We start from the raw sequence: 24617 nt of genomic DNA, 5'->3' as shown, positions 1-24617 counted from the left end.
CTAAAAAAGCCTTGAGCGAGTCCTTTCTCTCTACCCATAGCTTTGAGAGCAGGACTGAAAAATAGACAGGCTTATGATTATGCCTCTAAGGACAAGCTCATTGTCCTCTAAGCGCCCTTTTAGTTGCAATTTTGGTTGCAGTATATCGTTTATTTTGCAATAAGCCATAAAGTGATTTTTGCAGTAATACATTTATATTACTCTACTGATGCACTGACCCAAGGGGTAGTTTTAAACATTTTTATTCATATGTGTACTTGGACATAAATGTGGGTATATATTTATGTTCAAGCACCTACATAGAGCCATGCTTTGGTTCTGTATGTTTTATACTTAAGCAAGTCTCGACACCTTTTTATGCGATTTAAAGAATGGCACTGCAAAGATACTGCTGTCAGGTGAGAACACGGGTCCCTATTGCCAATTTGCCTTTGGCAATATGGACAAGTGTTTATCAATTAGGTAAGCGCTTTTTTAAAAGCATATAATTAAGCTTCCAGGTTGCACAGATATTCCCTTTCAGGAATTCCTAATGCAAGGTTAAGTTCTTAGAATTCTTAATGTGTGTGACGGTGAGGCTCGGGCAGGCTAAATAGCCACAGCAGGCAGTGAATAAAGATAAACTGAATTTATTTAAGGAAAGGGGCCTGGGGGGTGGGGATAGCCAAAGGGTAGGGCTACACAGCACTGAGCCCCAGAGTATTGGGTCCATGATGGCAGCAAAAACGTACTTAGGACAGTGCAACAAGGAAGGGCATAGAAGAAGCAACAGGAAAGGGCTGCTTTGGCTCACTGGGAAGTCAGAGATAAGGGGGCCATGGAGGCAGGTTCGGGGGGTTAGCCCAGGACGAGCTGCCGCTGCTCATCGCTCCCCTGGTTGCAGTCTCACGGGGTCCCTTAGAGGGTGGGGGATATGTGCCTGTGAGGCAAGGAGAGGGGGAAGAAATGGCATGGACGTGCTCCGTGGAGGGTTCCTGGTGTGCGCTTTCAGGGTCTTGGTCTCCACTGAAGCTGGTCCTGAGGCAGCCACCGTGTCACTTACCTGGCTTTGCTGCTTTTCTGGGCCTGGAGCTGAAATGCAATGGAGGCCTAGATGTTATCTTTAGGGAGGAAAAGGTCAGGGGGTCTAAACCGCATGACCAGTGATGTGCTAGGGGAGGGTAGGTTACCCTGGAGACGAGGTTCTTGTTTTCCCAGTTTTGCCCCTTCCTAGGCACCCAGGGCTTTCTGCCCTGGTGAGTTTCTCTTCCTGGCCCATTATCCTTGCTCTGCTCACATCTAACAATGGACTGCAGTTAACATATAATGGGATACCTGTGTGATAAATGTGCCTCCCTATTACATCCTTTTCCCTTAAAACATGCATTAAGTCTGATAATTATTGTTAACTTCCTGGTACGTTTGTAAACTTGACAAGGAAAGGGAATTTTGTGAGTAGTTTTTAAAGCTTTTCTCCCTTTACTCATTGTGTACGTCTCTATTGCTCATATTGTTTCAGAAAAAATATTTGTGTTACCTGGATAGCTGGCTTACCCTTCGTAATGGACCCAAAAGCTTTCCAGGAACTGAACAAAGCTGGTGGAGCAGAATCAGTACTTGAGGACTGTGCCGAGCCAGCTCAGCCAGGTTTGGTGAGTCGGAGAGGGGGCGGTGAAGGATCGAGAAAAGACGGACAGAAGAAGAAAGCTGGGTCTGGGTGGACATTGTCCTCTCTGATGGAGCGCTAACAACAGCGCCACACCCTGAGAGCTGTGTCTTCATTTTATAGCCAGATTCCAGGAGGCAAAGTAAGGGCGTGGTCAAGATGTTTACAACATTCTCGTGCTTTTAAAATCTACTCAGTTACATGCACCTGAACTCTATCAAGCCCACATCACTCATCTACCTGGGACCACAGATTCAGACCGTAGGTCAAGCTTACCACCATAGCCTTCGGCTATAATTGTGCTGGGAGAGCTTTGCCCTCCAAGCTGGGACTTGCACGTGGCTTTGCCATGAGAGGACCATGCCCTCTCATTAGTCCAAAGCTTGAACCTGTCCAAACACTATAGTCACTCTCCACAGAGAACAGTGTTTTATTGGGAAGTAACTGGAGTTTTTAGTAAACATGAAACCAGTGGGATCAATTTTCTTAAAAGGAAGATAGTCTAAGATGCATATTCACAACAGGCACTCTTGTAAGCAGTGATAGTTTCATTTAAGTTTAATTTGCAGGTAAGTATGTTTCCAGAAGGAGGATGTCATTTAGAGTGAGAGTTTAAAAAAAATATATTGAATGCTGACTGTGCGAGCCACGTCCCGAGTGGTTCAGGGTTCGGGATCTAGAGAGGGGCCGCATGCAAATGACAGAGACAAGACAAGACATAATAATTTGGAAATATTGGGGGCTAGGCAGGAAGGCCAACGCAAGGGGAAGGACTTCCACAGGTGCCCAGGCCTTGCCAACCTTTTCTTCAATTTTGGACGCACATATAGCCCTTAGGCAGGCAATTCCGGTAACAGACAGAGTATCTTGAAGGTCAGTAAGTATTAGTAAAGATTTACTCTGCAACTAAATAATTGGTGCATAGCTCTGGCCCTCGCCAGGGCTCAAGGTTCTCCAGCGTTCCGGGCTCCTTGTTTACACTTCTCTGATAGTGAAGACAATGGGTAGCTCCCAACAGCTGACTGAGTGAGCGAATGGACTGTCTTGAAGACTGAGGAAGCATTTGTGAGGTAGTCCAGGAAGGCCAAAGGGTCTCAGAAGGCAACCTAAAAGAGCTCCCACTGGCCAAAGCAATGTGGACGACACAATATTGTACTGTTGGATTATAATTCAATAAAATAGATATCCTTAAGTCTATACTGTTATAAATGATTGAGTCGATAAAGAAATGAGAGCGAAAAGACACTAACTCTTCCTCACAAAAGAATTCCAGACTCTTCATGTAGACACTCCCCACTCCAGGAAGTGGTGAGATCCTCCCCCACCTTGCCCTCTGGAGTGTGGGTTACACAGAATGACCTGCTCCCATAGAGCAGAGCATGGGAAGGGGAAAAAAGTAGTGATCAGTCACGTTAATAGCGTGCATGAAGTGGTGAGAAGGTCACTTCACCTCTTGCTCTTCTTTCCTAAAGAATGTTACATATCTAGGATCAGACATTTTGAAATCCTCTAGTTCAAACTACTGATCATCCAAACTACAGGTGAGGAAATTGCCTCTTAAAAATATTAAGTGACTATTCCAAAATCACAGATACTTAATTGCTTTTCCCCGCCTAATATATTGAATTATCTCCCTTTCCTGCACTTCCTTCTCATTTAAAAAAATATATATATTTTATTGATTTTTTTACAGAGAGGAAGGGAGAGGGATAGAGAGTTAGAAACATTGATGGGCGAGAAACATCGATCAGCTGCCTCCTGCACACCTCCCACTGGGGTTGTGCCCGCAACCAAGGTACATGCCCTTGACCGGAATCGAACCTGGGACCTTTTAGTCCAAAGGCGGACGCTCTAGCCCAGCCGTGGGCAAACTACGACCCGCAGGCCGGATCCGGCCCGTTCGGCTGTTCTATCCGGCCTGCGGAGCCGAAAGAGGGAGGGTTCTCTTGCTCTCCCCTCCGCTCCTTCACCAGCAGCAGTGTTAACATGGCAACGTCGGGAAACACGGCCGCAGCTCCTTCTTCTGAGTCCAGTTTAAGAACCCATTGTGGCCCTCAAGTCAAAAAGTTTGCCCACCCCTGCAGTCTAGCCACTGAGCCAAACCAGTTAGGGCCACTTCCTTCTCATTAATGAAGCAATTTATTATCCAAAATAGTGTCATAAAATTGTAGAAATGGAACTTTCCAATCACACTAAAGCAGTTCTCAACTTTGGCTGCACATTAGAATCACCTGGGAATCTTTGAAATCCTGATTTCTGGGCCTCATCCTCCGGAAATTCTATTTCTTTGTTATGGGGTGGGGCCACAACATTAGTAACAAAGAAAGAATTTCCGGAGGATGAGGCCCAGAAATCAGGATTTTAAAAAGATTCCCAGGTGATTCTAATGCGCAGCCAAGGTTGAGAACCACTGCACTAAAGGGTTGCTGAGTGCTCTTCACCACCAATCAGGAACCTCCACTGGAAGCTTGCTCCTGATTGGTGAAGGCCAGCTGTAACTATAGAATGCGCAGGAGTAAACAAACAGCATAGCAACAGCCAAGTTTGCGGTCTCACTATCCTCAACCTAGGCCAACCTGGACTCCTTCATCCCAGATGAGGTGGCCCCTACATTTTTTATGAAGGCTCTGATTTTCCGTTGAACCGCGATCTGTCTTACAGCATGGCAATCCAATACAGACAGGAAGATGAAACTGAGCAACACAGCTAAAATAAAGCGTATTCCCAGGTAGAACAGACAAATGCTGTGGTGTGAAGTGGATTATTAGCCTGATGAGATTCAGATACAGGGCAATGGGCAGGTCCTAGAGCACAAGAACTATATCTATGGGCAGTGTCGCCAAATCCTACTAGTGGCAGCTGCTGTGGCGGGTGAGGTGACCCGTTGCAGCAGGTAAACTCAGAGAGAGGATGTGCGGAGAGCTCTCATCATTAATCCCGTGCTCTGGAGACAGGCATGGAGGGTGGTTGTGCTGCTTCTCATAGCTACAAAGGCCCTGGTTTCCTAAGAAGGAATATTCACCACCAGGGCTGGTAATTTGGTGCCCTGCCCCTAGAAATGTGGGGAGGTTGCTTTTCAGGAGTGCCAAGTGGGGATGGGAGTGTCTTTTCAAATTTTTCTGGAGGAAGATATTTCTATCTTATTTTTTATGTTCTTTCACAGAATACACGTGCAAACAGGATGCAGTTGACCAGTGAGAAGTTGCCCGAGGACCACCTCTATACCTCTCTATCCCAGGATGCTGCCAGGAACTACAGCTTATTACAATGGACAAAGGACAAGACTGGTACAAATTCTGATAATATTTTCACTAAAAGTTGATCTGTACACCAGAGAAAAAAGAGACAAGAAATATGAGTCTTACTGTTGTCAAGGAGGGGGTTAACTTTACAGCCCTTCGTAGCTTTCCTGTAGGAATATGCGAAATTGCGATTTCACACATCTGGTAGCAAATCATCAGCGGGGAAATTTCACAGAGCCCGAGCCTGAGTTTACATTCAGGGGTTTAGGAACCTCTTCTGGAAAAGGGAAGCCAGATGGCTTGTCTGTTAAGGAGGACAATGCCATACTTTACTTGAAATTGGCCTTTAAAGCTACCGTTTTTTTCTATGGTCTTTTAAAAAATTAAATTGGGGATGGTTAGCTCATTTGGTTAGAATAGCTCTAATTAAGCCTCAGATGAAGAATTTCACTCGCCCATGGATGACTTTGCCCAAAGAATTGCACACAGACTGCTTGCTAGAGCTCCTCCTAGTGGTAAACTGGGTTACTCTGAAAACCAACCAACAGATATTTCTTGATTGTATGAGGCCTCGTGTTAGGGCCCATGATAATACTTTCTCCTTTAGCCAAGGAGGAATGAACACTAGGAAGGAAACTCGTGTAAAGTGTCAGATGAATTCTGTATAATTGGTGACTTGAAGAGAGAAAATTCATATTGTGTTAAAGTTATAATTCTTTACCTTTCTTAAATCAGACCGTTATAGCCATGCTAATTTGGTGGATCAGGCATTGCAGCTCTTGAAGGAGAGAATAGTAAGAGGGGATGCTATGGCCTATTTCCTGCGAGGTCAACTATATTTTGAAGAGGTATCAGTCTTTGTTTATTTGTTTTTATTTCATTTAATGCTGCTGTTAGATCTTCATAGCAAAATATCTCCTACAGTTCCTTCCTTTGTAATATCAGGGAAATTCTGTCAAATTCCACAGATTATGGTTGTGGCTTCAAGTGTGATATGCTGGTATCAGTTTAAGGAGCTATCTGGGCTTTCTCCATGAAGACATTCTAATGAAAGTCATTTATAGGAGACATCCTATATAATAAAAGGGTAATATGCAAATCAACCAAACAGCAGAACTACCGGTCGCTATAACCCACACTGACCACCAGGGGGCAGACGGTCAATGCAGGAGCTGCCCCCAGCCCGCAGGCTCTGATCAACCGATCGGGGCCTGCCAGCCAACCTCTTGGTCCCTTCCCTGGGCCAGCAGGCTCCGATTGGCAAACGGGAAACCAGGGGTGGGTGGTGGCAGGGGGTGGTGATGGCTGCCAGCAGCCAGGGAAGATGGCCCTGATCACAGGCTAGGCCTAGGGACTGTACCCATGCACGAATTTCATGTGCCAGGCCTCTAGTTTTGGTATAAAATTAAAAAATCTAATGTTTATATTTTTGCCCAAAATATTTAATATCATCTAAAATATTTTCACTCCATTGTCAGTAATACAGCTTTAGTTCTTCACTGAGCCTGAGGGAAGGTGTGAAAGGGACCAGCTGTCTCTAATCCCTCACCATCCATTGAATATTTGGGCAGCTATTCACCTATAACCCACTTACTCTCTCATCTTTTGATGGCTCCTTCATTCATTCTGGCAACAAGTATTTGTTGAGGACCAGTCATGCCCCTGTAACTGAGAATAGCACAGCATAACGGTTAAGTGAAGGATCTCTTAGCTTTGCACGTAGGTTTGAATATGGCTCTATTGCTTTTTTTAAAAAAAAATTTTGTTTTATTGCTTAAGGTATTACAAAGAGTACTACATATGTCTCCTTTTTTTTTCTCCTCCCCTCCTTGACCTTCCCCCGGCTTCCCCTAAACCCCAGTGTCTTGTGTCCATTGGCTATGCTTATATGCATGCATACAAGTCCTTCGGTTGATCTCTTAAACCCGGCTCTATTGCTTTTTAATTGCTTATCCTTGGGCACAAATCCTTAACCTCTTGGTACCTCAGTTTTCTCATCTGTAAAAGGGGGGTAATAATGTGTGTTCATAGAACTATTGTGAGGATGTATTAATTGTAAAACAGGGCCTGGCACCTAATAAGTGCTTCATAAGGCTTCGCTAGTATGTGCTATAAAATGAAGAGGGAATCAGAATGGTCCCCATTTCACAAAGGTTACAGTCCAGAAGGGGGAGAAAATGAATATATGTATAATTAAAAATAAGGAAGAGTACTAGGAAAGGAATTAACTGTGTACAACAATAGAGAATAACTTAGGCATAGGGTGAAAAGACCCGTTGTTGAAACTAACATTTGCAGAAAAGGAAACACAATGCAAACAGCCAGTGGAAGTGTGTTCCAGAGAGAGAACAAATAGCACATTTCATCGATGAGAATGTTTTGAGATCTAAAGGAGACCAGTGTGGAATAAGCCAGGCAGAGAGGGCTCTAGAGGAGCTTTGCTTAAATGTAGTGAGAAGCCATCGGAGGGTTTTCAGTCTGTGGTGAACGGATTAGGAGGAAGGCATAGAACTAGTTCAGGGTGAAATTACACTAGTTCAGGCGAGAGAGGTTGGTAATCTTGACCAGAGTTGTAGCAGTGGAGCTGGGTCCTGGATTTGTTCTGGAGACACAGACAGTGGTATAATGGCCTGAAAAACAGACTGGGGAAGAGTGAGTATTGAGGTGATGACCAAGAGTTCAGTTTTTGGACATGTTATGTTTAAAATGCCCATTAGTCATCCAAGTAGACAGATTTCAAAGTAGAAACTTACATGTTCTCGAAGGAGAAGTTTGGGTTGAAAGTGTTCATTTGAGATCTTCCACCTGTATATGGTATTTAAAATAATGGAAACTGAAAGAACTTTCTTACTTTCCTTTGCATAGTCTAACTTTTCCAGCCCTGTCACATCTAAGCCCAACATTAGCCAGAAAGGAAAATTAGTCTTAACAGCTCAGTCAGTTACTCATTGATACGTACTCTTTATTTTGTGTGTGTGTGTGTGTGTTATAAAAGTTAGTGCTTTTTATTTATTTTTAAAGTTTACTTCAAGGAGAAAGCGTGGAGGACAGACTTCCCAGTCTCTCCAGGGCGACCTCCCCACCTCCCGGGGGGGGGGGGGGGGACGGGAACGGAGCGAGTCAGTGACCCAGGGGAGGAGACCGCTGCTCCCTGACCTTCAAGGGCGATTTCGCACCTTCTCCCGCTTTTCATTTCCTAAGAAATGACTCTAAACGTGCTCAGAGCGACCAACAAGAACTGGAAGCCAGGTGGTTCCTCCCGCGCCACAAAGGAACGACGTCAGTGACTGGATACGTCCTCTTTAAAATAAATAAATATTTATTAGGATTTTGGGGTAGTTTTTGTTAATTTTTATCAATTGGTTGATTAATGACAGTTGATGAAAAGAGAAATTTAATTATTTTTGTGTTTCCCAAAAGCTGTTTTTCTCTGGCCTGCTCTTCCTAATAATGACCTTCAATTCAGTAAAAGACTCTCTTTCTACCACTACAAATGATTCATTCTTTAGTGTGAGGCGTTTTCATGGTGGATTAAAATATAAAATCCCGTATGAGTCCCTCACACCATAGCATGTTTGTTACCGGATTTGTCTAACTGCCGAGGAGCCTTACAGTGATGATACAGAACATGTGGGTTTTTATAGGAAGTATGGGAGGAAGTTAATTTTCGAGAATCACATGCTTGTTTTTCCATGTCTTCTCAACTGGAAAACTGCAAAACTGAAGGACATGAGCCATAATAATAGTGGATGTTTAATAACAGCCAATGTCCTTCATAAGAATATTCACTACTATTAAAAAAATAGATGAAGCCAAGGTAGCAAAATGTTATTACTAAGAATTTATGTGGCAGTTATGCAAATTTTTATTGTACATTCTCAAGTGATAGCCTGCACAGTCCCTTCTTGACCTACCCGCAGGGTACGTCAGCATAATGTGGACAGAGGGCAGTTCCCTCCTTACTCTGTGTAGAGCAGTGGCCGCCAACCTTTCGGACCTCATGGACCATCAGTTGGCGACCTCTGGTGTAGAGGAACATATAAACTACCCTTAAGTACAAGGTAAGAATCAGGGTCATCAGTTACTATGAACATGAAAATGTTTTATAGATAATATTAAATATTTGGGGCAAAAATATAAACAGATTTTTAATTTATAGTGTAAGATAGATTTTATACTACAACTAGAGGCCCGGTGCACGAAATTCGTGCAGGGGGAGGGTGGGTCCCTCAGCCCGACCTGCACCCTCTCCAATCTGGGAGCCCTCAGGGGATGTCCTACTGATGGCTTAGGCCCACTCCCTGTGGTTCTCTGCTCTCTGTGGACCTGCCTGCCTGTCTGCTCTCTGGCTCGCCTCTGTGGCCATGGGCAAGTAGGGCCCTGATGTCTGCTTGCTGCGGGGGCCCTGCTGTCTGCTCGCTGTGGGGGGCTGCTGTCTGCTCTCTGTCTCGCCACTGTGGCCAGAGGCAAGCAAGGCCCTGCTGTCTGCTCTCGGCGAGGGGCAAGCAGGGCTGACAGGACTGGACATGCCAGCGGTAAGGCTGAGGGGACTGGGTGCTGCCATCTTGTGGCTATGTGCGCCACCATCTTTGTGGTGGAGTGACAGTTAATTTGCATATTACCCTTTTATTAGATAGGATGTCTCAAATCTTCTCCAAGGCTTTGGTCCCAGCTCTGATATTTCTCAGACTTCAGGAGTGGTGGGGGAGGTGGCAGGCTAGATTGAGCAGTCGGCTAAGCTGTCATTTCAAGAGAGGATTGGCAATAGGCAAGAGTAAGAGTGAAAGCCAAAGAGACTCTTACCTAAATTCCTACTGGTCACTTCCCTCAGTTGCCATGTTTAGGTCTATTTAATTGACTTTATAGCGTGTTGACTGTTGTCAGTGACTTAACTTGCAAAGTCCATAAATTTGTGACTGTCTTTTCTTGGTTTATTTGGTGCTACTGGCTAGATTTGGGTGGGAATTAAATGACTGGGATTACTTTAAGATAATAATAATTCAGTATTTCCTGTGAGCTTGCAGGGATGGTATGAAGAAGCATTAGAACAGTTTGAAGAAATCAAGGACCATGATCATCAAGCAATTTACCAGCTGGGCGTAATGTATTATGATGGGCTGGGGACAGCTGTAAAAGCTGTAAGTTATTGATTTGTTCGCAGTGTTTAAGATTTCATTGTTAATGGATTATCTGATACAATTGAAATTATTCACATTTTAATCATACATTTCTATCCTTATAGTTCAGTAATCTCTAACCTTTTAGCATTCAAAGGATGGCACCAGTCATTTTTCATTTGTGTGAAAAACAAAATTTCTTTTTTGCTCCTTCTTCCTGCTACCATTAGATGCCAATAATTTTCTCTTTTAATATGCTTTCCTGTATTTTCAAAGCTACATAAACATGGAGAAAAAAAGCTAGAAAATAAGCAAAAAATAGGATCATTCCAAATTCTGCCATCTAATATAAACATTGTTATTATTTTAAATTATGTGCTATCATGAATTGCCCCATGCAGTGAATTTGTATATATAAATCTTATATAACATTATTTAGAAGGGACACATCTGGTATTTGTTCAGAAGAACTTCTCTTGTAAAACATACTGAAATATTTAGGTGTGAACTGTACTGATATTTACATCTGCAGATAACTTGAAACAAAGCAAAAGTAGGAGCAAATATAGCAAAATGTTACTGATAATTTATATGGTAGTTATACAAATTTTTGTTGTATATCTTTTCTATTTTTCTGTATGTTTAAAAATTTTATATAAAAAGAAACTCATAATTATTGCAGCCATCAGACAAATGTAATTAATCTAAATTTCCTTGTTAAGAGAGAGTAAATATGTACTTAAGAAAATGACATGTATTTTTTTAGTGCATCAACAAAGATGTTCAAAGAAGCATAGAAACACATTAAAACTTAGTGTAGAAATTATAATCCCATATCAGTAAAGCTCTGTTTAATATGAAAATCATAATTCAGAGCCTATATGTGCCAGATGTCATAGCATCAGACCACGTGAAGGAAATGTGCTAAAAAATAAGTTTACAAAATATTAAATTTAATTTCTAGACATGATAGATAATAGTCAGTATATAATAGGTAAGTTTTATAAACTATGCAGCATCCACACCATAAAATTCCTAACATGAAATTTTAATACTCCTTGTTTGAGATACCAAAATTGAAAATATACTAGGCATATATGTTTGAGCACAAAGAAAATCATATTAAACAATACTCCCACCCAAAAAAAAAATAAGTTATGTGATGACAATTTCACTCATTCCTTAAGATTTAAATAATCAGAGCTTCAAAATTGATCTAAAATATTCAGGTTTATGTTCTCACAGTCACTTCTGCTTTTCTTCTTCTTTCCAGATTTTTACTCTATACTCTTCATCTTTGTGGCCATGCCATTATCTCTGCCCTGGCATAGGTCACTGCCTGTTGTCTTTGATGACCTCATAAAACAGGATTGTGCTTGTAGCATTGCTTCTAACATGGAGGACCACACCGGATCCCACATAGTGAACAACTTGAACTTGCTCATCAGTCATTTCAGTTGCCATCTATCGAGCACCTCTCACTGGCTGCCCCACCTCACAGGATTCTTCAACTTGCTGAGGTCTCTTCCTCCCCCACCCTTTCCCCTTTCTGTGTCTTCTCCCTTAATCCTCTCCTTTGCTGATCCCCAAATGAATTTATCCCATTTTCTCACACAGCGTTGTTTAGTCACCTCTTCGTCTGCCTTCCTTTCATTCAGGTCACTGTTCCATGCACTTCCTCTGAAAGGTTTTCTGTGGCCATTCTTCACAGACTTGATGATGGTCTCCGTTGTTACTGCTTAACTTCCTCCTCCCTATTGGAATGTAAGCTCCTTAAAATTAGGCTGTTTTGTCTATTTCCTCACTGCCGAATGCCCCAGGATTTACACCAGTGTCCGACCCACAGCAGAGCCTCCAGTGTTGACTGATTAGCTGTGGCCCTGTGTTGGCAATGCTGCTATCAGGGTATCGCCTCAGGAGCTTTTCAGAGAACTTTCCTAGAGAAAGATCACATCTCTCCAAGAAAAGTTATGGTGGCAGCTGTTAGGATAAGAAAATATTTGCCTTTGTCAGAAACAAAATCAATACCCATTAAAAGAATATAATAACCAAGTAAGATTTAGCCCAGAAATTTAATAATTTGTTGATAAGAAAATCTATGAATATAATATACCACTTGAATAGCCTGAATAAAAGAAATCATATGGTTTTAGTATATTGAAAGTTCCATAAAACTCAATATTTATTCATAATAAAAATTTTAAAATTTTAAAAAATTTTAAAAAACAGTACTAGGAAGTATTTCCTTAAAACTTCTGCTCTTGTCCCTAATTCATTCATACAGCCGCCAAAGCCATCTTTTCAAAATTCAAATCTGATCATGCCCTGTCCATCTTTATAAACTTTTACAGGCTTCCATGTTGAAGATGAAAGGGGCATAATGGGTCTGTTCCCATGGACAGCCATCTAGTTGGCCATTTACTTGGTGAAGTCTTTAGTTTCCAAACCAGTAACTGCCATTCCAAACCCTCACCAGGGATCCTGTCGCCTGACCACTGCCATCAGTGGGCTTCAGTAGGCCTCGAGAGGCCAGAGCACATGTCTCCATCTGAACTTGGTAGTGGAATGCCACGTGGAACCTTGACTTCACTAGGTCTGCCAGGCTTCCCAGCTTTATTATATTGGCCACCACACAGAAACGTATGCCTCTCTGGTCATCTGTCTTCTTACATACTCTGGACTCCATATTGCTTGTCCTCTCCCTCTCCCAGCTGCCTTACAGCTGGCAAGTAGAGGCCCCCAGATCCTCAGCCTTTCTTCAGACCACTTTCTTCATTTCCTTGCTTTATCAGAAACGGGGTTGCCCCGCAGGCAGCCCTCTAGTAGAGAACCCTCCCTCCTTCATCCCAGTGTACCAGAGTGCTCAAAGGTGGAGCTGGCTTTATTTCCACTCCCCAGCTCACTTTCCACCCAGCACAAAGTACCTGCTTTTACGTTCAGACCAGCTCAGTGCTTTTCTAGTTCTATCCATTTCTTGGCCACTGGTCATTCCCTAACATGAATCTGAAGACTGGCTCTGGGATTAGTTTTCCTCCCTGTATGGTCCCATCATCTCATCTGACACCTAAACTAAGAACTGAGCAGCAACAAGGAGCAACCATGTAAGGCTACCAATGGGAGGGTTTACCACCACCTCACTTGGCTACCCTTAAGTCCTTGCTATCCAGGTGGAGGGAAAATGGTAGATACCTACCTCATGCACTCACAAAATAAATCCATATAACCTGGGGCTCACGAAAAGTAAAACACCTTTATTTTCTCATCTACTGTGGTACATAGCCAGCAACAGCACTTTGAGAAAGCAGTGAGGGTTATTCCAATATATAAACACGTATTTGATCGTCAAGTATTATTTTCTTGGCAGTGTTTCAAGGCTTGTGTCTGATGGATGTTTGGAGGGTGAAAGCTGTGTTGTGGGTGGGCAGGCTGTCTCCTGCGCACTCTGTGACTATGTGGATGTCTTATGAACATTAGCATATTGGAGGCACATTATCACTGGCACACTTAGGGAACAGTGTGCTCGAAGAGAGAAGACAGCATTTGCTTGGGCCTCACGTATCCTGTGAGAATTACAAATGTGAAAGCAGCCACGGCTGTTTCTGCACTTTGATCAATTCCAAGAACTGTGCTGATTCCGAATAAGGCCTAGAAGCTGGAGGGAGGAGAGAAAATTGGAAACCATATTGAAATGTAATGCAAGTCTGGAAGCTGTGAAGTGAGGGAACTGCCTTATATCCCAGAGCTCCCAGGATGCCTTTCCAGGCGATGGCCTTTACTTCTTTCCTTATTTCTAGCCCTGCACACCCAGGACAACACACCGCGTGGGCACAGAGTCAGGAATTATATCATGTCAGAGGGTGAATGCTTTACAACATTATTGGGAGAAAGAACTTAGTTTGGGTAAAACTAAAATCTGGCGTTTTTTGTTTGTTCTTTTCCTTGGTGGAAGGAAAAAGGAGTGGAATATATGAAGAAAATAGTTGATTCTCCATGTCCCAAAGCAAGACACTTACAATTTGCAGCTGCTTACAACCTTGGAAGAGCTTATTACGAAGGAAAAGGCATTAACCGATCAATCGAGGACGCTGAGAGGTACTTACCTGAGAATGAGTGTTGGTCTTACTCATATGCTGAAACACATAACCACTTGCCTTGTCTTTCCCTTCCAGACTTTGGCTCTTTGCTGCGGACAATGGGAATCCAAAAGCCAGTGTGAAGGCTCAAAGTATGCTAGGGTTGTATTATTCAACGAAGGAACCCAAAGAGCTAGAAAAGGTAACGCTGATCTGTTTAAATGTTAGCTAGAATTCTATTTAGATTGTCTCACTATTTTTCTTTTAAAAGAGGGAGATAAGGAATACGGTTTTGAATCTCTCTGACATTTCTTTAAAATGTAAAGAATGTAAATTTTAAGATCTCCAAGCTCATTCCATCCTTTACTCATCTATGAGTGCCACCTTTCCTGCCTCTACCAAAGGGGACCCCGGATGTGAGAGAATTGGTATGCTATAAAAGCTACACAGACAAACTTACTCCATGAGAGCTTCCAGAGAGTCCTGAAATAAAGCCCAAATCCTTTTTAGTGTGAATAAATGATGACATTTGATTTGAGGAACAATGATACTAGTAAGTAAAATATACTAAGAACTAACTGAAAATTAAATCCATTCAAGATTTTTACGGAATTATAATTTCTCTCATCACCATGACTGAAATATTTTCCAAAAAACCTTATAGGGAACGGAAATGTAGGGCTGAGTCCTACTTGTAAGAGGCTTTATGGACAAACTTGTAAGAGACACAAAACAATCTAAGACCCTCCTTGGACAACTGAGCAGCCAATTAGTTTTTGAACTAATTCACATCCACGTAGCTGAGTATTGATCAGATGTTTCTGGTCCCCATGCAGCCTTTACCCTTGGTTGCCTTTGACCTTGAAAGCCCCATCTCGGCGATCCACCTGAGCTCTGACTTCCTGAGCGTCAACAGCTGTCCCTCCCCACTGTGCCTAGTAGCAGGTTTGTCTCAAAACCCTGCAGACACCATTCCAGTTTCCTACCTTCTGGATCCTTCCGGTGGAAAATCTGAAAATCCTGAAACCCGAGACAGCCGAGCTCACGTGCACTGTTGTCAGGCGGGCTCACCTTACACACACTCTCTCTAAGGTGTGAAACTGATGCTAGCCTGAAATACCTTCAAGGGGCTAGAACTATTTCCTAGAGATGAATTAACAGTACTATCTTATCATTAGAGACTTTTTTCTTTCTGGTATTCCCTTGTAATTTCACCTTGTAACAAGACGAAACTGCTTTTGTAAAGGCATTTTATTGGCATTCAGAAGCATGCGGCAATGGGAACCTGGAGTCCCAGGGTGCCCTGGGGCTCATGTACTTCTACGGACATGGCATCCAACAGGACACGGAGGCTGCCCTGTACTGCTTGCGGGAAGCCGCGGAGCGTGGAAATGTCTACGCCCAAGGGAACCTCGTGGAGTATTACTACAACATGAAGTTCTTTACAAAGTGCGTCGCCTTTTCCAAAAGGTAAACAAGCTGGGTGAAGGTGTTGGCAGAAACACCGGCTGCATGTTCTGTGCCAGGTGTGTTTGCAGGACTTGCTGCAATATTGTTAAATGATGGCTGTTGAGGGCTGGAAATGTGGCTAGTGCAACTGAGGTCTGAACTTGTAATTTCATTGGATTTTAATTAAGTAGCCCCATATCAGATAGTACAATTCTTTTTTTTATATATATCATTTTTTTAAAATATATTTTATTGATTTTTTACAGAGAGGAAGGGAGAGAGATAGAAACATCGATGGGAGAGAAACATCGATCAGCTGCCTCCTGCACATCTCCTACTGGGGATGTGCCCGCAACCCAGGTACATGCGCTCGACCGGAATCGAACCTGGGACCTTTCAGTCCGCAGGCTGACGCTTTATCCACTGAGCCAAACCGGTTTCGGCATGGATAGTACAATTCTGTGCCATTGGTTTTCAGGATTTCAGTGGTATTTGCTCTGTACACCAGCTGAGTGAGTTCAGCAAGTTTCTTAACTTTTGGGGGGCATCAATTGCTTTATAAGAAAAACATACTTCTGCAGGATTGTAAAAAGATTGCATATAAAGTACTTAACAGGGCTTGGCACAGTAGAAATGTATATTAAATATTCATTTCTTCCTGCATCCTTAGCCACAGGTTCTCTAAATACGTAATTGCAATATAGCTCGATTAGGGCTGTAAAATAAGAATAATGGTTAAAAGACTCCCAACACATACATCTGATAAAATATTTGGAAATTTCCATAAAACATGGAACTTTCTTTTCTGTGAGCCCATGTATTTACCTACATTTACTTACCCAGCAAGTACAAAAGCAACACACCAGGAAAAACAGCTGTGGCTGTCCCCTGGAGTGGCACAGGCCCATGTTGATGCATTTCCCTCCAATAATGCCCCTATGGAGCCCATGGCTCCTTCCCTCCCAGCCCCCTGGGAGGCAGCCACGACAATGGGGGATGAATCTGCTGCTTCTACCCTCACCTCCCAACATCTTGGCTTCCAGACAGCAGGTCACGTAAAGGTGTCACCAATGTCCCAAATCCCCAAGTGCCCATTTTATTAAAATGAAGATTTTACCAAGTTCTTAAAATCTTTGAAACTTCACATTATTGTCTACATTCCTATTCTCCATACCATTAGGGTTAACGTGATTAGATCTCATTTTCACACAATTCTCCATATCTGTGTCTGGGTTATACAGAATGAATTTTTTTTTTTTAATAGAAGCACAAGCAGGCGGTCCCCTTATATTTTTTAAACATCTTTTATTGATTTCAGAGAGGGAGAGAGAGAAACATCAATGATGAGAGAGAATCATTGATCAGCTGCCTCCTGCACGCCCCCTACTGGGGATTAAACCCGCATCTTGGGCATGTGTCTGTGACCAAAATCGAACCCAGACCCTTTAGTCCACAGATTGGTCCTCTATCCACGGAGCCAAACCAGCTAGGGCTATATTTTGTTGTTGTTAATCCTCACCCAAGGATATATTCCCATTGATTTTTAGGGAAAGTGGAAGGGAGGGAGACAGAAACAGCCATGTGAGAGACACATTGATTGGTTGTCTTCCGCACCGCCCCCCGCACCCCCGAACAGGGCCAGGGATTGAGCCTGCAACCCAGGCATGTGCCCTTGACTGGAATCGAACCTGGGACTCTCAGTCCGCAGGCCGTCGCTCTATCCACTGAGCCAAACCAGCTAGGGCCAGAATGAATTATTTTTATTGACCATTTTTAACCAAAGATGTGCAAGTTTTTTTTAATGTGCTTTCTGGTCTTATGTGAGTAAAGTCCAAATTTAAGGTCCATGTTTAAATACATGATCCAAAGAAATAAAAAGTACTTTTTTTTCCTATTGTTGAAATCTACAGTGATGTTACGTTTAAAATATTATTATAAGGAAACAACCTTTCTTTTCTGTTCTAGTCATTTTCTCGGTTATTGAGCCCATGGAGAATAATGACAGGGAAGCTGTAAAGCAATCACTCTTCCCGGTATTAACCATGTTGTTTCCCTTTCACTGCACAACTACTTTGTTAAACAGGTAGAAATGGGGAAATCATTTTAGACACAAGGACAATTTGTGGACATGTTGCTTGTGAAAATGTAAACCATAGCTGACATCCTCTTTATTTCACAATTTACGTCCTAACAGGGTTGCCGACTACGAGGAGGAGCAAGACATCCCGACGATAGCCCAGGTCACGGACTGTCTCCCGGAGTTCATCAGCAGAGGCATGGCCATGGCCTCCTTCTACCATGCCCGGTGCCTACAGCTTGGCTTGGGGACCACAAAGGATGAAGCAACCGCTAAACAATATTATTCTAAAGTAAGTGAGCCCAAGAACAAGCAGAAATGACTCCGAGGCTGCTTTTATGGATTAGTGTTCTGTCCTCCTTCGTTATTATAGAGATCATCTATGTCTATGGAGAGGCTGTGAAACTCACGGTTGGCGGGCCGCATGCCTTATTTAAGTAAATGAGGCATATAGCCCGCTGGCCACGAGTTTGACATGATTGTTAGATGATCCTGTCAGATTCTTAGCATGATTAGAAGTCCTGTATTATTCTCTCACTCTGATGCTTTCAGGCCAGCACTAAGACCTCAAAGCCAGAATATTCATGCCTTCTTTCACCCAGAAAAAAGGGTGAGCCTGTATCCTCGTTCTAGCACCTTAATGAAATGTAGTTTTTCAAGAAAGTTTTGTATACATGACATCTTCCACACTGAGGTGAGGAGGAATATTCATGCGTCTGCCGCAATCAGTTAAAATAAGCCTTTTCATGTTTTAATCCATGTGATTTAGTCAAATTCCAACGGATTTCAGGTCTGAAAATCTAACAGCTGTTAAAAGAGGGGAGGGGTGGGTGAGGGGGGTGGTAATAAAGAATAACTATATTTTTTCATATAAAGAAAAGACAACCCTGGCTGGTGAGGCTCATTTGGTTCGAGCATCATCCTGTACACCAAAAGGTTTTGCATTTGATTCCCGGTCAAGACACATACCTAAGTTGTGGGTTCAAGCCCCAATTGGGGTGCATACAGGAGGTAACCGATGGATGTTCACTTGTCTGTGTTTTGAAATCACTAGGGATCTTTCAAAAATTCCAAAGCCCAGGCCTCATTTCAGAGCAACTCAATCTCAGTCCCCGGAAGTGGGTGGGGCACTGTATGTACTGAAGCGCCTCAGGATGCCAGTGTTTTGGGAATCCTGGCAGGCATGTTTGCGAACCCTAAATTATGTAGAAATACAATACACAAATACAACCAACCTTTGAGGTATTTATCACTACATCATTCTGTTAGTGTGAATAATAGTTCTTTTCAAAAATCTGAATGTTCGATGTATTATACCGATTTCCAAACCAAGTCAATTTCAGAGTGCATGCTGTCCTTAGTATCTTTTCTGAATAAATATAAGCTGAGACAACGCTGGGTCCAAACAGCTTGCAACCCTCGAACGATTTTCCACGTGGTGGGAGAGAATGTCCCTGTTACTCAATTGTGGCCGTTGTGTTTTATGGGAGATACTCGAACATGGAGAAAGTGCAGGTGTCGGAAGCCAGAGAGGGTCGGGAATCCTGTCATATCAAGCATGACCAGAGAGACTTCCATTCAGAGGAAAGGACGGAGGGGTCCTGAGCGTGGTCCTCCTGACTGAAGGGCTGTCCTGTAGAAAAGGAATGGGGCGGGGGGCAGAGTTCTAGCCCCTGCAGTGCACGGAGGGAAAAGCCAAGGCCTCAGACGGTGCAGGGACAGGGCTACAGTCAGGAAACCAGGCTGCCGCCTCCTCCACCTCAGGGCTTCTGTGAAACCTGAGACCTTCTCCTGAGACCTTCGACGACTGCCGCAGGGGGGGGGGGGGGGTTGTTGGTGCGCGAATTTTAGCTTAATATAAAGAAGAACCTTCTCATACGACTGTTCAGGAAATGACAACAGTTTTTCCTATAAAGTGGTTGCTTCTTGCCACTAGAAGCAACCAAGCAAGTATCTAGTGACCAGCTGTCATGGGTCCTGAAGGGACGGTTTCTGCATGGAGTGAGGTCAGGATGAAATCACCTCTGACGTCACATCTCAGTTCGCCACATCCTATGAAATTATGCACTATTATGTATCAGTATTTACTTTAGTCATAATAGACTATATTCTTTAAAATAATTTATAGATGCTGCTGTTCATATAATGAGGTAACCATTTTGAGGCTAAAGGTTCATGCTTTCCATATTACTTAATTGTAAGAATGCATGTCATAGAAATGCTGTTATTATCAGAACATAAATTTCCTTTATTCCTATATACAGAAAATTTTCTCTTTTTCAGATGATAAGAGCATGGGTACTTTTAGTATGATTTTTTTTCTTTTTTCTTTTTTTTTAACATACGATACTTTGAACTTCCCTAATTAAGAAATCAGAACAGATGTGTATCTTAATTAAACTCCTTTGAGCCCTAGCCGGTTTGGCTCAGTGGCTAGAGCATAGGCCTGTGGACTGAAGGATTCCGGGTTCAATTCCCGTCAAGGGCACATGCCTGGGTTGCAGGCTCTTGGTCCCCAGTAGGGAATGTGCACGAGGCAGCCGATCAATGATTCTCTCTCATCATTGATGTTTCTATCTCTCTCTCCCTCTCTCTTCCTCTCTGAAATCAATAAAAAAAAAACCCTCCCTTGAAATTCATTGTATTTTACTATTCTTAAAAACAAACCAAAAATTGTTAAGGAAGAAAGACCCAATAATTCAAAATGTATTTAAATAAGTGACTCTTTGTCTTTTATTTTAAGGCTTGTCGTCTGGATCCTGCATTGGCAGATGAACTTCACTCTTTACTTATTCACCAAAGAATTTAGACCATAGTGCATTTCAACAAAGATCATGTGTCCTAATACCTTCAAATGTATGTATTTTTATAATAGCTACATCTGGTTATTTTCTGCATCTCAAGTTACATTATCTTGGTTTCTTTCCTGATTGCATGTTACTTTCGTTCTTGAATTTGTATTTCATAATTTTGCAATTTGAAATGCAGCTATAAGCTCAGATTGCTGGATGAGTCCTCAGAAATCCAGCTCTTAGCCTCTGGACTGGCCTACACCAACCACACCAAATACTGAAAACCATTCCACAAAACAACTGTCTTCAAACAGTGTCCCAAGAGACTTAGTGCAGCCTTAGTTTTAATAACTTCAGAAGTATAAATGCTACCACTTAGAAAATTTTATATATGAATTTTGAATAACTTTGTCATTTTAACTTATTTAAATGTTTTAATTTAAAACTCACAAAAATATATAATAAAAAAGAAATTTAAAGGAACTTTCAAATAATGTGTGTGTTTATTTTAATTTGTGTAGCACTTAAGCTTCAGAAGTTATTAAAGCTAAGACTGCATTGAGTCTTCTGGGACTCAATTCTCAAGAGATTCTTATAAATAATTAACTTGGATGATTTATGACAAACTTTAAAAACAGTGGGTTTAAGAAATTGCTTAGACTCTTGCAACTCCTTATCTTAAATATCTTAATTTAATGAGTGAAAAACTGCTCCATTCTTGCTAAGACAATCAAAGCAAGAAGTTTTCTTGGTATTTCATTTTCTACATTTTAAGAAACCTAGATATATTTCAAAGGAAGATGAAATGTGCAAAAAATTCCAATGAAATCATCAATACAGAACTATAACTAAATATGGTTAAAAATTAAATGAGCTCAAGAGGCTTTCTTTGTATCAGTGACATTAATGAAGGCAAAATTGCCTGAAAAATTGTAGAATTCATATGCAGAAGACTGCAGTGGTATACATCTGTGAAACAAGAACAGTGAAAATGATGTCTTAAGATGCCTTACTATCTTCTTTGTAAACATTCTAAACTAATGTTGCTTATTTTAAAAATCAGGTCCCTTCCTTCCCTCCTCTTCCTCTTCCCTCCTCTTCCTCTTCCCTACCTCATCCCTGCCCCTCTTCAGTCCAGCTCACATCCCACCTCCTTAATGCATCCTTTCAAGCACTAATTAGGCTCTTGTCATTCACAGCAATCATCATACTTGTCATATATTCATTCTTGTCTGGATAAAGGGCAGCAGACTTTATATTTCCTTGCAGAAGTACTTACATGCACAGGGTTTTCTACAAACAGGGTGCCAGAAGTGTTGCAATCTCTCTTTTTCTTTTTTGAGATATAAGTGTCTTAAACATCACAGAGCTCTATGCTTTGTTTTTATATTTTATTGCTTCAAATGCTTCAAACTATGGGAAATCTTTGGTAAAAATAAAGACAAATTTTCACAAGAACTTTACATAAAGGATAGTACAACAATGTTCTTCAATACACATGAATATAGGAATGTTCAAAATCCTCAGTGAGGAAATTAGCTGTACAATATTCACAGTTCTTCATTTTAAAACAACTTTTCATAAATATATTTCCTAGGTTCTTATCACATTAACAGTTATATTTCAACTTTAAAGTATTTATATTCTTATTAAAATAATCCCAATAATTAACAGAAGTGGTTTTTCTGTTGCTACAGCCTCAGTCTGCTTAGTTCACGTGAAACTGGAGGGAGGTCACTAAAATAGAAATCAGTGTTGTTCTCAGTGAAGCCCTCTGTGGAAAAGAGGAAATGGTTCATGTCTATTATTACAGACATTTCCTGGTGGTTTATTCGTGCAGACTCAAACCTGGCCAGCTCTCAGTGGGTCCCCGTGAGCTCTCAGCTCAGGACACAGTTCAATCAGCAGCAATTCCATCAGCACCTGAACCAAAAAAGGAGGAGAAAAGAGGAGGAAACGGCGTTTTCTCTCTAAGTGTTTACTCAAATATCTATTTACAGCTGGAAAAAAGTCTAGTTTTAGGCCTGGGATTATTCTCAGTGAACAAGTTACTCAAGGAGGTGGAATCCAGTTATTGCGTGGTCTGTTAATCAACACCACGCCATCAGCAGTGTTTACGGTGCCACCTGTGATCGACGGAGGCCTGGCAAACTGTCTGCTTGTTGACATAAGAAAACCAAGCAGCACGTCACAGGTGTCCCAGGTGTCACAGGTGTCACAGGTGTCCCAGGTCACGGAGGCAGACTGTGAGGAGGAGAACAGTGCACCCACCAGGGGCATGTTTTCCTGTCTTCGTGCCACCACATTTAATAGGCAGACACACGAAGTGAAGCAGAGAAAATGGGGGCAGAGCTACAAGTAATATAAATGATGAGGAATACAGAGATTTTATGTGTGAATAGAGTGTAAGATTAAAGAAACAGCCCTCTGGTGGGCTTTACAGTACTCACATATAACAGATGCTTATTGGCTCTTGTTTCTTGCAGCGCATTGAATATTTTTATTATACCATGACGGGCATTTTGCTGTCCAACAAGGTTCTGAAGCATATCTGAAAAATTAAGTTTAGATGCTACACTGTTATTGATCAAGTGCACGATGCGTAGCTATTCAGTGAAGGAGATATTACATGATATGTACACAACAAATGAAGGCACTGCCTTGGCCGGTGTGGCACAGTTGGTTGGAGTGTCATCCTGGACACCAAGTACGTCAAACTTGCAGCCCGCGGGCTGCATGCCTCGTTTATTTGGCCCATGTTAACCTTTGAGTTTGACATACTTGCTGTACACCGAAAGGTCGCCAGTACCATTCCCAGTCAGAGCACGTACCTAGATTGCAGGTTCAATCCCTCGTTGGGGCATGTATGAGAGGCAACCGATTGATGTCTCCCTCTATACCCCCCTCTTCCTCTCCTGTCCCCCTCTCCCTCTCTTTTTCCCCCCTCTCTAAAATCAATAAATATATCCCTTATTATAAATAATAAGAGAAGGGAAGGAGGTAGAGAGGGAGGGAAAAGAAAAGAGAAAAGAGAAGAGAAAAAAGCCTATGGCCTGAGGAACGTGAATGATCAGTTCTTTTCAATGTTTAAAGAGAAAAGATTATTTAGAATTTTTCAACATTAGGCATTTATACACACTATAATTTTAATACAGTGCTACCCAATTAAAAACTAAGTGTTCATGCCAAAACCGGTTTGGCTCTGTGGATAGAGCGTCGGCCCGTGGACTGAAAGGTCCCAGGTTCGATTCCGGTCAAGGGCATGTACCTGGGTTGCGGGCATATCCCCAGTAGGAGATGTGCAGGAGGCAGCTGATCGATGTTTCTCTCTCATCGATGTTTCTAACTATCTCTCTCCCTTCCTCTCTGTTAAAAATCAATAAAATATATTTAAAAAATAAATAAATAAAAACTAAGTGTTCAAAACACTTTTGCCCTGGCCGGTGTGGCTCAGTGGTAGAGCATTGGCCCATGTACAGAAGAATGTGGGTTTGATTCTGGGCCAAGGACATGTACCTGGGTTGCAGGTTTGTTTCATGGCCTTGGTTGGGGTACATGAGGGAGGCAACCAATCAATGTTTCTCTCTCTCTCTCTCTCTCTCTCTCTCTCTCTCTCTCTCTCTCTCTCTCTCTCCCTCTGCCTAAAAATCAATAAACATGTCCTTGGATGAGGATTAAAAATAAATAAATAAATGCGCTGTGGCCTGAGGCACATGAATGATCAGTTTTTTCAAATCTTTAAAGAGAAAATAAGATTTAGAATTTTTCAACATAAGACATTTATACAAACGATGAGAGGCCCGATGCACGAAATTAGGTCTCCTCAGCCCGGCCTGTGTCTTCTCGTAGTCTGGGACCCCTTGCTCCTCACCAACCACCTGTTCGCTGCTCCTTACTGCTAGGCTCGCTGCTTCTTAGCACTACTGTGGAGCCAGGAGAGGCTCTCGCCACCGCTGCTATTCTTGCCAGCTGTGAGCCAGGCTTCTGGCTGAGCAGCGCTCGGGGGAGCATACTGACCATCAGGGGACAGCTCCTCAGTTGAGCATCTGCCCCCTGGTGGTCAGTGCGCATCATAGCGACCAGTTGTTCTGGTCATTCCACTATAATGGTTGCTTAGGCTTTTATTGTATAGACTAGAGGCCCGATGCACTAAGATTCATGCAAGAATGGGCCTTCCTTCCCCTGGCTACCGGCACCGCCTTTGCTCCTGCTGGAGCAGCCT

General features: G+C 42.3%; 2 protein-coding genes across 3 annotated transcripts in view; one reads left to right on the top strand and one right to left on the bottom strand.

The window, feature by feature from the left end:
* Positions 1 to 1541: 1541 nt before the first annotated feature.
* On the top strand, positions 1542 to 20504 carry LRP2BP (LRP2 binding protein; the record flags this gene model as incomplete). Its single annotated transcript, XM_081084119.1, has 9 exons — positions 1542 to 1631; positions 4809 to 4932; positions 5623 to 5735; positions 9912 to 10025; positions 13954 to 14096; positions 14174 to 14279; positions 15324 to 15547; positions 17721 to 17895; positions 20347 to 20504. 9 exons carry the CDS (start codon positions 1542 to 1544, stop codon positions 20410 to 20412), a joined length of 1155 nt encoding a protein of 384 aa, XP_080940245.1. The 3' UTR covers positions 20413 to 20504.
* Positions 20505 to 21772: 1268 nt separating this feature from the next.
* The window catches only part of SNX25 (sorting nexin 25), a 98417-nt gene continuing 95572 nt past the window's right edge, over positions 21773 to 24617 (bottom strand). For both annotated transcript variants that reach the window (XM_081084096.1, XM_081084095.1), the window contains exons 18-19: positions 22846 to 22946; positions 21773 to 22318 (exon numbers count right to left, since the gene is read on the bottom strand). In XM_081084096.1, coding sequence (XP_080940222.1) covers positions 22238 to 22318; positions 22846 to 22946 — 182 coding nt within the window. In that variant the 3' untranslated portion in view covers positions 21773 to 22237. The remainder of the gene's footprint in view (positions 22319 to 22845; positions 22947 to 24617) is intronic.

This window comes from Myotis nattereri (genome assembly GCF_964212035.1).
Source record: "Myotis nattereri genome assembly, chromosome: 2".
NCBI lineage: Eukaryota > Metazoa > Chordata > Mammalia > Chiroptera > Vespertilionidae > Myotis > Myotis nattereri.
This window is presented reverse-complemented; position numbering and strand designations above follow the sequence as displayed.